The sequence below is a fragment of the Tiliqua scincoides genome, chromosome 8, assembly GCF_035046505.1.
Source record: "Tiliqua scincoides isolate rTilSci1 chromosome 8, rTilSci1.hap2, whole genome shotgun sequence".
Lineage (NCBI taxonomy): Eukaryota > Metazoa > Chordata > Lepidosauria > Squamata > Scincidae > Tiliqua > Tiliqua scincoides.
Genome location: NC_089828.1, coordinates 29,632,030 through 29,642,118, shown reverse-complemented (window position 1 = coordinate 29,642,118; position 10,089 = coordinate 29,632,030). Strand labels below are relative to the sequence as shown.

The window sequence follows — 10,089 nt, the reverse complement described above, 5'->3', positions numbered from 1 at the left end:
AGATCCAGGTAGTTTGACCCACCCATCCACAGGAAATCTGGGAAGGAGAATTCGCCTGGTGGTGAAAGACATAACCAAAGTTCAGAAACTTCTAATCAGGAATGACTCAGTTATGGCACATTTAAAGTTTGCTTTGAATCAGACACCTGATAGGGGTGCTTTTTTTCTTTTTTTTTTAAAGCATTCACAACCTACAGTATTTATATTTTTATTTTTGGCCATTTCAAGATGACTAGATGTCATAAAGAGGACAAGGCAGCCCAAAATGTAGGATATGACAAAATAAAAGCCATTGCTTTCAATAGGCTAACTCAGTGTTTCTCAAAGGGTGGGTCGGGACCCACTAGGTGGGTTGCAGGTGGGTCCCCATTCATTTCAGTGTGAATTTCATTTTTAATATATTAGACTTGATGCTACCATGGTATGTGAGATCTGTACTTTGAACAGGCTACCCTTTATTTGCTTTTAACAATGATAGTCAATGGGGCTTACTCTCAGGTAAGTGTGAATAGAATGCAGACTTTGGAAGGTTTGGGGAATTTTTTTTAAACAGATCAGCAGCTGCTTGGGAGTGTAGGAGGATGATGTCATGACCAGAAGTGACATCATTTCCAGTGGGTCCCAATGCTAAAAAGTTTGAGAACCACTGGGTTAATTGACTCTCCAGCACTGACATAAGGGCAGTGCAGCTCTGAGAAAAGGGAACAAACATTCCCTTACTTTGGGGAGGTGTCCATGAGTGACACCCAACTGCAGGATGCAGCTGGAAAGCACTGACATAAGGGGTTAGGATTGCGCCCTAATTTATATAACCACAAGATTTTGTATATTGATTTCATGTGGTTAATTTAGACACTATATTACTTATTAAATTTATAACTATATTACATATAATTTATTAATTACAAGAAGGCTATGCGCTGCCTGCAGGGGCCCACTCAAAGGGAAAGGGAGGGCATTTAAATTCTTTTCCAGGACAGGAATCAAATGTGTACACCTGTGGGCTGGGCGGAAATGGATTAAAGGACCAAACTGGGTTAAATAAGGGCCAAACTTGCAACTTGTATGGCAGCTTGAAGCTGCCATGTGGTCCTCCCACATTCTCTATTTGTTTCTTGAATTTAATATTTTGTGTTTTTTTAAATTGACTTTATACTGTATGGATTGTGTTGATTTTGTGTTTTATGCCTTTGCTGAGAACCACCTTCAGTAACTAATAGATAGAAAGATGATATATTATTAAGGTAAATAAATGTGGCAGTGAGTTTTACAGGCCAGCATTGTTTGCTTCCCCCCAAGCTGAGCCTCCTGCCAATCACCTTTCACAATCCCTGCTCCTGTCCCTCACCCCAGTTCTTCCTAAAATAAACTTTCCTTCCCACTGCTTTTTTCTTTTTTCAAAGCCGTTTCTGCCCAACGTTGCATATACGCAACAAAAGTGTACACCTGTGGGCCGGGCAGAAAAGGGTTAACCCATTGGACAAGGACATCCATTGAAGGGAAGGGAAGGGCGCGTGGCGTCACTTAATGATACAGAGCATGCGCAGAAATGATAGCCAACTGGTCTGTGATCTGCGGTAGGGAATCCATCCAGTGCAGTTTCAGAGGCAGCGCGTATTTAAATAGTAGGCGTGGTCTAGGAGACCTTCCTTAAGGTGAGCGGGCGCCCTCTGTCTGCTGAGAAGAGGAAGGGGAGCTGAGTGTTCATTGGTTGATGAGCTCTTTGACGTTCATTGGAGCATTTCCGGTGTCGGTGGAGATTGTTGGCAGCAGCAGGATGCTGGGGGATTTGCTGCTTTTCGGGTAAGCGGGGGGGGGGGGAGGAGGAGGAAACAGGGCTGCTAAGTAGTCACTTGCACCAAGGGAGGGTTAGGTAGTCTCTTGCCTCTTCTTCAAGTGCCATCATGTGTGGGGTGGGAGGTCTATGGGGCTGCCCCTTTGCATTAAGCCTTAGTGTTTCTCAGACGGTGAGTCAATTTCAGGTGGAACCCCATTTCAATATTTCATTTTTGATACGTTAGACTTGATGCTACCATAGTATGTGACTGCATCTGGGGAAATGTTACATATCTATACCGTTAACAGGCTACTATGTCTATGCTTTTAACAATGATAGTTAGTGGGGCTAACTCCTGGTAGGATTGTAGCCTAAGATTGTTAAAATTTTCCTGCTTGATGATGTCACTTCTAGTGGGTCTTGACAGATTCTCATTCTAAAAGCTGGGTCATAGTGCTAAAAGTTTGAGAACCACTAAATTGTATAGGGGGCCTATCCACTTTATTCATCATGTCACTTTGCTTGTTTTTCCCTCGCTGCCACAATATTTCAGGTCTTTAAAGTATTTGGTAAAATATTGTTCTCTGGAATGTAAGCTCATTGGGGCAGAGGCCGGTCTTTATTCTTTGTAAAGACCCATATAAGTCAGCGTTTCTCAAGGTCTTTCCTCTGTTGTGCAACTTAACATGGTCTATCTTTTTGAAGTACCACTAGAAGTAACTGGCCAGTTACTGCTAGGTTGGGAAACCAGATGTGACATGAAAAACCACCAATAAGAGGCTCAGGGTGGATGGGAGGGCTTTTTCAAGAGCAGAAAAGCATGCTTTGGAAGTCTGCCTGCTGGGCTGAGCCTCCTACCACAATTTGTTGCGTCACATTCCTGGTCTTGCTACTGGGTGGCAGAGACACCACCTCAAGTACCACTGGTGATACTCGTACCACTAATTGAGAAATTCTAATGTAAGCTGATGATTCAGTGTTGCAATGCAGTGGTTCCCCAGAGAGCCAAGGAAACCATCCGGGGGAGATGTGGAATCTTTGTGAAAAGCCCTATACAATGTACAGGATTGAAGTCCTAATGGGGAGCTGCAGCCAATGGGCCCAGTAGGTCAAGGGAGCCACCAGACAAAAAAGTTTGGGAAATACTGTTGTTGGAGTAAGAACAGGGAGGCCCAGGTTCACTTCCTTTCTATACTGAACCTGTCAATGAACCTTTGGTCATTCATCACCTCTCAACTTCACCTATCTCTTGGGGTTGTTGTGAGAATAAAGGGGAGCCTTATAAGTTACGCTGAGCTCACTAGAGTAAGAGCAGTATTGAAATATAATAAAATGTTGTATTAAAATGGTTTTAATTTAGTTTAATTTAATATGAAGTGTTTTATATAACAATATTAAATATAATTCTTATTGTAATTATTAATATAAATATTTTTAAAGTGTGCAACTTTCTTTTTCTGCATAGGACACTACTGGTTAATGCAGGAGCTGTGCTAAACTTCAGGCTGTGAGTACTAGATAAATTGTTGGTTTAAATTTTGTTTTGTTCTGTGATTTTTTTTGCAAACCACTTTGATTGCTTTTTTTGAAGGTGTAAAGGTAGTATATAATTTGTTTTTATAAATGGAAATTGCTCTGTGGGGTAGTGGGAGGCAAGGATTGAGGTAGGGGAGCTGTAACCCCTAGGGATCAGAATCTGGGATTTCCACCATCCTAGCCCAGAGAAACCCTCAAGCAGGCCATAAAGGCAGCAGCCCTTCCATTGTTTAACGTTGTTGTGTTCCGTTGTTTAACGTTGTTGTGTTCCATTGTTGCATCTATTATTCAGAAGGACAGCCGCTGAACCTGGAATTCCTGTCTAACCATCAGTTCTAACTCCAGGAATGGGCTTATCTGGGCACATAGAGTCCTTATTGGTAGATGTGGGAGTTGAGGCAGCCTTAAAGAAAATATAGTAACATAATGAGTTGCTCATAGATTTAGAAATGTAGTTACTACATTATTTTCCTAAGTGAACATTAAGGTGGCTGCAATTCCTGCAACAGCCAATTGGATGTTCCCAGAAGTCCTCTGGGAGTGTTCCTGTTGGTGTCTGTTCCTGTTGGGTGAGGAGGGAGAAGAGAGAGGCTGCTCTGGTACTTTTTCCTCCCCCCCCCCCCCCCCCGATCAATGCAGCTGACATTCTGAGCAGCATGAAGATCTCTGCTGCTGCTTAGAGCATGCTGTGGCAGGAAGGATGGGAGGCCTGCCACTGCCAAGCTCACCTCTCTCTCTCCCTCCCCCCCCCCCCAGCCTGCCTGTTAGGTACAAGAGCAGGGGCAAACCAATAATGTGTGTGCATATATGCATGCACAGCAATTCATGCTTCAAGGTCCACTGGACCTTAATATCAACTCTGATGGCCATCATGGTTAATAGCCATTGATTGACTCCTCTTCATCCTCCCATGAACTTGCCTAATTCATCTTTTGTTGCCCATCAGTTATGAGTTACCAGCATACTCCAGGGAAAGTAATCCTTGTATCTCTGATTCTCAGGAAGAAGAAGGAGAGTCAGGGCTTTGGTGAAGAAGCAAGGGAACCAACTACAGGTAAATGTTGAGGCTATCATAGGATTCTAGTTAAGGTTGCCATTCTGACAGACCACCTGCAGTCTTGTAAGAGAGTTATGCCTTCTGTGATGTGGGGCCATGCACTCCTAAGACAGCTGTGGCCAACTTCTTAAACCTCAGCTCTCCCACTGAAATATGAGGATTATATTCTGCTTTACAGAGTCGGTATCATGTTTTACAGACAGCTGGGGTAAAAGATTGGTCATTAATTTTCCTTTTGGCATGTGAAAGTTTTAAATCCCCCTGTGGCTGTCCTCTGATGCCAAAGAGTTATTTAGAAATTAAAGATGTAACCAGAAGCAAAACACAGAGCTGTTGCTGCTGACTAAAAGTTCACATTGCTTGCCACCACAGAGATGTTGCAGTTGCCCCATGCAATTCCTGAACAACAGTCTGGAATGATCTATCCCCAGATGTTCTTGAGACTCAGAAAATTTGCACTGCATCTGCTTTCAGCCAGGTTTTGGTGTGATAGTTGTTAAGCCTTCAGGTTAGGGATTGTGTCATATCTACTGCTTATTGTAGCACCTTTAGTGTTGTTGACATGCTGTTATTTTTTCATGCTCTGTAGTTCCAGTTTGCATAAAAATTAATCCAATATTACATTTCTCTAGAACTTTCTAAAAACAACAAATCCTCCTAACAGCCAAAGTTTGCCACCTTTCAAATATATTTGTCTTATAATACACAACCATCTGACAACTTAACTATGGTTTGTCATGTTAAAATAACCTTGTAGAATGGAACCATAAATGCATGTTTCTAGGTTACATTTTACTTGGTACACAGGATAGCCACACTAGGGGTTTTATATAATTTTCTGTTCTAGTTCTCCTGCCGCCTAGCTTATGGGTTTCATATTCCTGATTGTTTCAATTCTGCATTAGTTGTAAAAAAAAAATTTCTCCCATTCAATTGTATGATGTTTTGTTTCCCAATATGGTACTTAACAAATGATGGTTAATTATGTTTCATTTTATTGCTGCCAGATGATATAAGAAGTGAGGGTGAAATCCTCAGGTGGTGATACATAGCAATTATTTTATTGATTTTTCTTTGTGGGATTTTTTTTCTCCTCCCAGGTGATAATATCAGGGAGTTTCTGCTGAGCTTGAGGTATTTCCGGATCTTCATTGCCCTGTGGAATATCTTCATGATGTTCTGCATGATTGTGTAAGTAAGAGGATGAGGAGCACTGTCTTCATGGTCTCTCCAGTGTGTGCCTTTTAAGTCATGCTTGAGCATTTACACAATATGATTACAGCCCAATCCTGAGCTGCCTGCAACCTGGGACTGCTGTGGCACCAAAATGGTGGCTGCAGCATCCAGTGTGTCCTGGGCAGCCGCCACCGCCACATCCTCAGGAGAAGGGGACTTTCATCCCCTTTCCCTGTGTAAGGAAAGTAGCCCTGCAGTGGGGCTACTCAATTCTGTGTCAGCTATCAGGCTTGACACGGGGTTCTGGATCCAGTGGAGCTGAGCTCCACTGGTCCTGCCCGGCTCCCTTCCCTGCCACATCACATTCCCACCTTGCACCTGCCCTCTACCTGGCTCCCCCTACCCCAGAATGCCTCCTCCCCCCACAAGTCCAACCCCACACCCTCTCTGCTGCCAGGTGGTCCAGGCAACCGCTAAGTGGCTGACTGCTGGCCTCTCACTGGTGCTGGCCCAGTGCTAGCTTGCACTGGGCTAGCTTTGGTGCTAAGCCCTGCAGATGTGCCTTACAGTTTGCACCGGCAATAAGCTGGCTTTAGTCTCTTAGCATTTCAACTGTGTCACAGGATGGGCAAAAGAAGCAGATGGAGCTAGAGTGCAATAAAAAGATATGACAGGCACCAGTTTTAAGGGAAAGAGGTGAAGCTTTCACCTCAGCTCTCCCACTGAAATATGAAAATTATCTTCTGATTTACAGTCAGTATCCTGTTTTATGGATAACTGGGGTAAAAGAATGGTCATTAATTTTCCTTTTTTCTTCCACTAGGTTATTTGGATCTTAAAACATCTTTGGTGGACTGGGCTGGCACCTGTAAATGTTACTGTCTGATATCCCAGATATGACTTTCAGTTGCAAATATGTGCTATGAAGTAAAACATTGCCATGTTTTTCATATTAGACTCTGCCCTGTTATTTCTTCTAGAATAGCAAATAGGAACACTATGCAGTTGTCCTCTTTTGCAGGGATATTTTGTAGAAATATAATTAGCTTTCTTGTTGAAGCTTGTTGTTGGAAGCTCCCCCTTGGTGGGATCCTGCAATGCTACTGATTCAGGTGGGGAGGCAGGCAGTGAGTCTCTGGGAATGGCACATCTCCAGATCCCCCAAGGGAGGAGGAACAATGTAGCTGCTAGCTACTTTTCCTGAAGTTACTAGTATATCACCCTGCCCCTTTAATAGCATTGGCAGATTTGACACAGGAGACCAGTTCTTGCAAGAAGTAGAAAACCTCTTGCATGTATGTGACTTGCTGCACTTGATTTAAAGGATAGAATGAGGGAAACCAAGGAGGAGAGTGGACAACTGGGAGCATGAGAAGGTTCAGTTGAGGGAGTAGATCAGGAAAAATCATGGTGACAGTGAATATCCTTTCATCTGATACTGAGGCCTGAGGTGGAGTTGCCACAATTTATCCTTGCTTTGTGGCTCATTGAAGCTAACTTCTGGCCTTTGTAGGGCTCTCTGGATCTTAACTGGGTTGACTTTTCTTCTGGGAGAGAAGAAAAGTCCATGCCTGCCAACATATTTCTTCAAAATAGAGATGCTTTTTAAAAACAGCTTTTTATTTATTTATGGTAAATATTTATGTCCTGCTTTTACATTTTTACAATAATGCCCGAGGCAGATTTTTAAAAGCTTGGTGGGGCAGTTGTGTCAACCATACCTGCAGCCCAGCCTCATGGTCTAAAATGCTAGATGGGCTTGTGTTTTGGGTCATTACCTCTCTCAGTTTTTTTTTATTATGTGTTTTAATTCCACCCTTTCTCCAAGGTCCTTAGGGCAGTGTACCTGATAGGTTCTTCCCCCCCCCTTTATTCTCACAACAATAGAGTAGGTTAAGAGACAAGGACAACTTCAGAGTCACCCAGATTCATGGCTGACTGGATATTTGAAACCTGGCCTCCTTGATTGAAGACCAGACCTCAGGCTGCTATCCAATATTGGCATCAACCTACACAGTTATGCACATGTGGGGAATGCTTTTCATAGGGAGTCAAACCATTAAAAAATTGAATTTGGTTTAGGTTAATCAGTACAGGCTGAGTCTCATTATTCCTGAGGGTTCCCAGAACTCATGTGGATGGCACTAAATCGAATCCATTTAAAAAACAATGTTCTTTTGCTAGATGATAAAAACAGCCTAACTGACCTTTGTGATGTAAGATAGCTTCATTAAGAAGACAGTTCATCAATCAGTCTCTCTCCAGGTGCTTAGAAAGGCAGCCAATGGCCCCTCCCTTCACTAATGCAAAATGATTATCTTTCTTTCACAGGCTCAGGGGAAAGGGAGGGGTCTTGGAGTGAAGCTGAAGCTGCCTGAAGGCAGAATGATTGATGAATTCCTCATGCATTAATGCGGTTATTGTTAAACAACTGAGATAGAAAAATCTAAGGATAATTAGGTTATACCTGTATCGCTTGCATGACTGTCTCTACAACAGTAAGAAAAGCAGTTTTTTAAAACTGATTTTAAAGGGATGCATTTTTCCCCTTCTCCAGGGATCGGCACATTCCTTCTCATTTGCAGTGTCTATTTGTGTTGAGTCAAATCCGTGTATAAAAAATCAAGTGTATAACAAGGTTGGACCTGTATTCTATTTAACACCCTTAATTTAAAAAAAGTTCAAACATTTTGAATTGATTTACGTTTCAAATGAGTTTAGGCACACATTGTGCAGAATAATTATCAAATTCTTTTTGCTTGTAATGTATTAGATCAGATGTATTACAGTGATACATATTTTTCAAATTAAATAGTTATTACTAAAACTTATCATGTTAAAGGTTTTTTTAAATAAACTACATACATCAGAATAGAAAACAGGAAATGAAACATACGTTGAAAACTGAGTGCCTGTTTTTTGGTTTTGTTTTTGCCATAGGTTACTTTGGGACACACACACACAATTCTGAACTGGTGTTTGGGTTGGATTCAGGCTTGGTTTAACTCCCTGGTTCTTTCTATTCAGAGGCCTGTTTTGGAAGATGTGTTTAAAGCTGGGTACTTGAGTATTTAATTGTCAAAACAAAATGGCTTTCCCATGTGTGCTGTATGTGAGGGGGTGCAAAGTGGGCAGAAACGCTACTATGGCCCCATACTGCAGACTTCCCTACTGTGGCTCCATAGCCAAGGGCAAAAATGGCCTTGCTTTTGCACAGGAGGGTCTTGTCTTGGTCTCATTTCTCAGCAAAGGAAGCATCCTGTACCCTCAAGCTGACCTTGATCCTTTCAAAGATACAGATTATCTTGCCTTGCCCTTGAAACATCCCCAGCTGGAAATACAGATATTCTCGAAGTTCTTTTAGGGTATTTCCTGCAGGTTTTCCCCTTTCAAAAATGATTGTAAATTGATTCATTTCATATGTCTTTGAAGATCAGTGGTGCTAAAGTGATGTGACTGTTGCACATAAGCAGAGAGGGTAGAGGCTGCCTGTTTAGCCTGGGCGGGGTGGGGGTGGAATCTACTCTGACTGGGGCCTTAACCACTTTCACAAACCCTTTTTTTGCAATTTAAGAAACACCATAGACATTTTGGTGTGTGTTCTACATATGTTTGAAATGTGGGCTGACCAGTGATGTGGGGAAAAATGGTGCCTGGCTTATGCTTCACACTACTGCCTCACAGTGTTGTGCTTTTTTAAATACATAGTAATACAATGATATGATTGCAAGATCATACTTCTGTACTGCAGCGAGTCATGGACTCTTTGCTCACAACAGGAGAGGAAACTGAACGCTTTCCACATGCTCTGCCTCTGACGCATTCTCGGCATCAACTGGCAGGACAAAGTTCCAAACAACACAGTCCTAGAACGTACTGGAATCCCTAGCATGTATGCACTGCTGAAACAGACGCCTGCGTTGGCTCGGTCATGTCGTGAAAATGGATGATGGCCGGATCCTAAAGGATCTCCTCTATGGAGAACTCGTGCAAGGAAAGCATCCTACAGGTAGACCACAGCTACCTGGACATCTGCAAGAGGGATCTGAAGGCCATAGGAGTGGACCTCAACAAGTGGGAAACCCTGGCCTCTGAGCGGCCCGCAGGAGGCAGGCTGTGCAGCATGGCCTTTCCCAGTTTGAAGAGACACTTGGCCAACAGTCTGAGGCAAAGAGGAAAAGAAGGAAGGCCCATGGCCAGGGAGACAGACCAGGGACAGACTGCACTTGCTCCCAGTGCGGAAGGGATTGTCACTGCCACCAGTGCGTGAGGAGCCACGAATCGCCTCAGATGCAGCACCCCCTTTCCCGCCTGTTCTGCTGCCACCTGAGGCACTTCCCCTCCCCCGCTTGACACCAGCTGCGCAAGTGTCTATACCCCGGCAGGCAAGCGAGCCTTTCTTGCGCATGCGCAGTGTCACGAGGGTTCTAACGTCCCTCCCGTCGCCGACGCTCGAGATGGGTGGTGCTGCGCCGTGACGTCACAGAAGCGCCGTGCGTGCGTGCGTCAGGCGCTGCCGTCGCTCTCGGGCGTGTCCCAGGGT

The 10,089-nt window shown here is 43.5% G+C and overlaps 1 protein-coding gene across 1 annotated transcript; it reads left to right on the top strand.

Moving 5' to 3' along the window:
* Positions 1 to 1,695: 1,695 nt before the first annotated feature.
* On the top strand, positions 1,696 to 6,498 carry SMIM7 (small integral membrane protein 7). The gene is made up of 5 exons (XM_066635943.1): positions 1,696 to 1,803; positions 3,243 to 3,284; positions 4,315 to 4,367; positions 5,471 to 5,561; positions 6,370 to 6,498. Exons 1-5 carry the CDS (start codon positions 1,715 to 1,717, stop codon positions 6,383 to 6,385), a joined length of 291 nt encoding a protein of 96 aa, XP_066492040.1. The 5' UTR covers positions 1,696 to 1,714; the 3' UTR covers positions 6,386 to 6,498.
* Positions 6,499 to 10,089: the final 3,591 nt, after the last annotated feature.

Coding starts and splice junctions, on each gene's coding strand:
- SMIM7 (XM_066635943.1), top strand. CDS start 1,715: ATGAGCTCTTTGACGTTCATTGGAGCATTTCCGGTGTCGGTGGAGATT. Junction 3,285..4,314: donor GCTGTGCTAAACTTCAGGCT/GTGAGTACTAGA, acceptor TCTGATTCTCAG/GAAGAAGAAGGAGAGTCAGG. Junction 4,368..5,470: donor AGCAAGGGAACCAACTACAG/GTAAATGTTGAG, acceptor TTCTCCTCCCAG/GTGATAATATCAGGGAGTTT.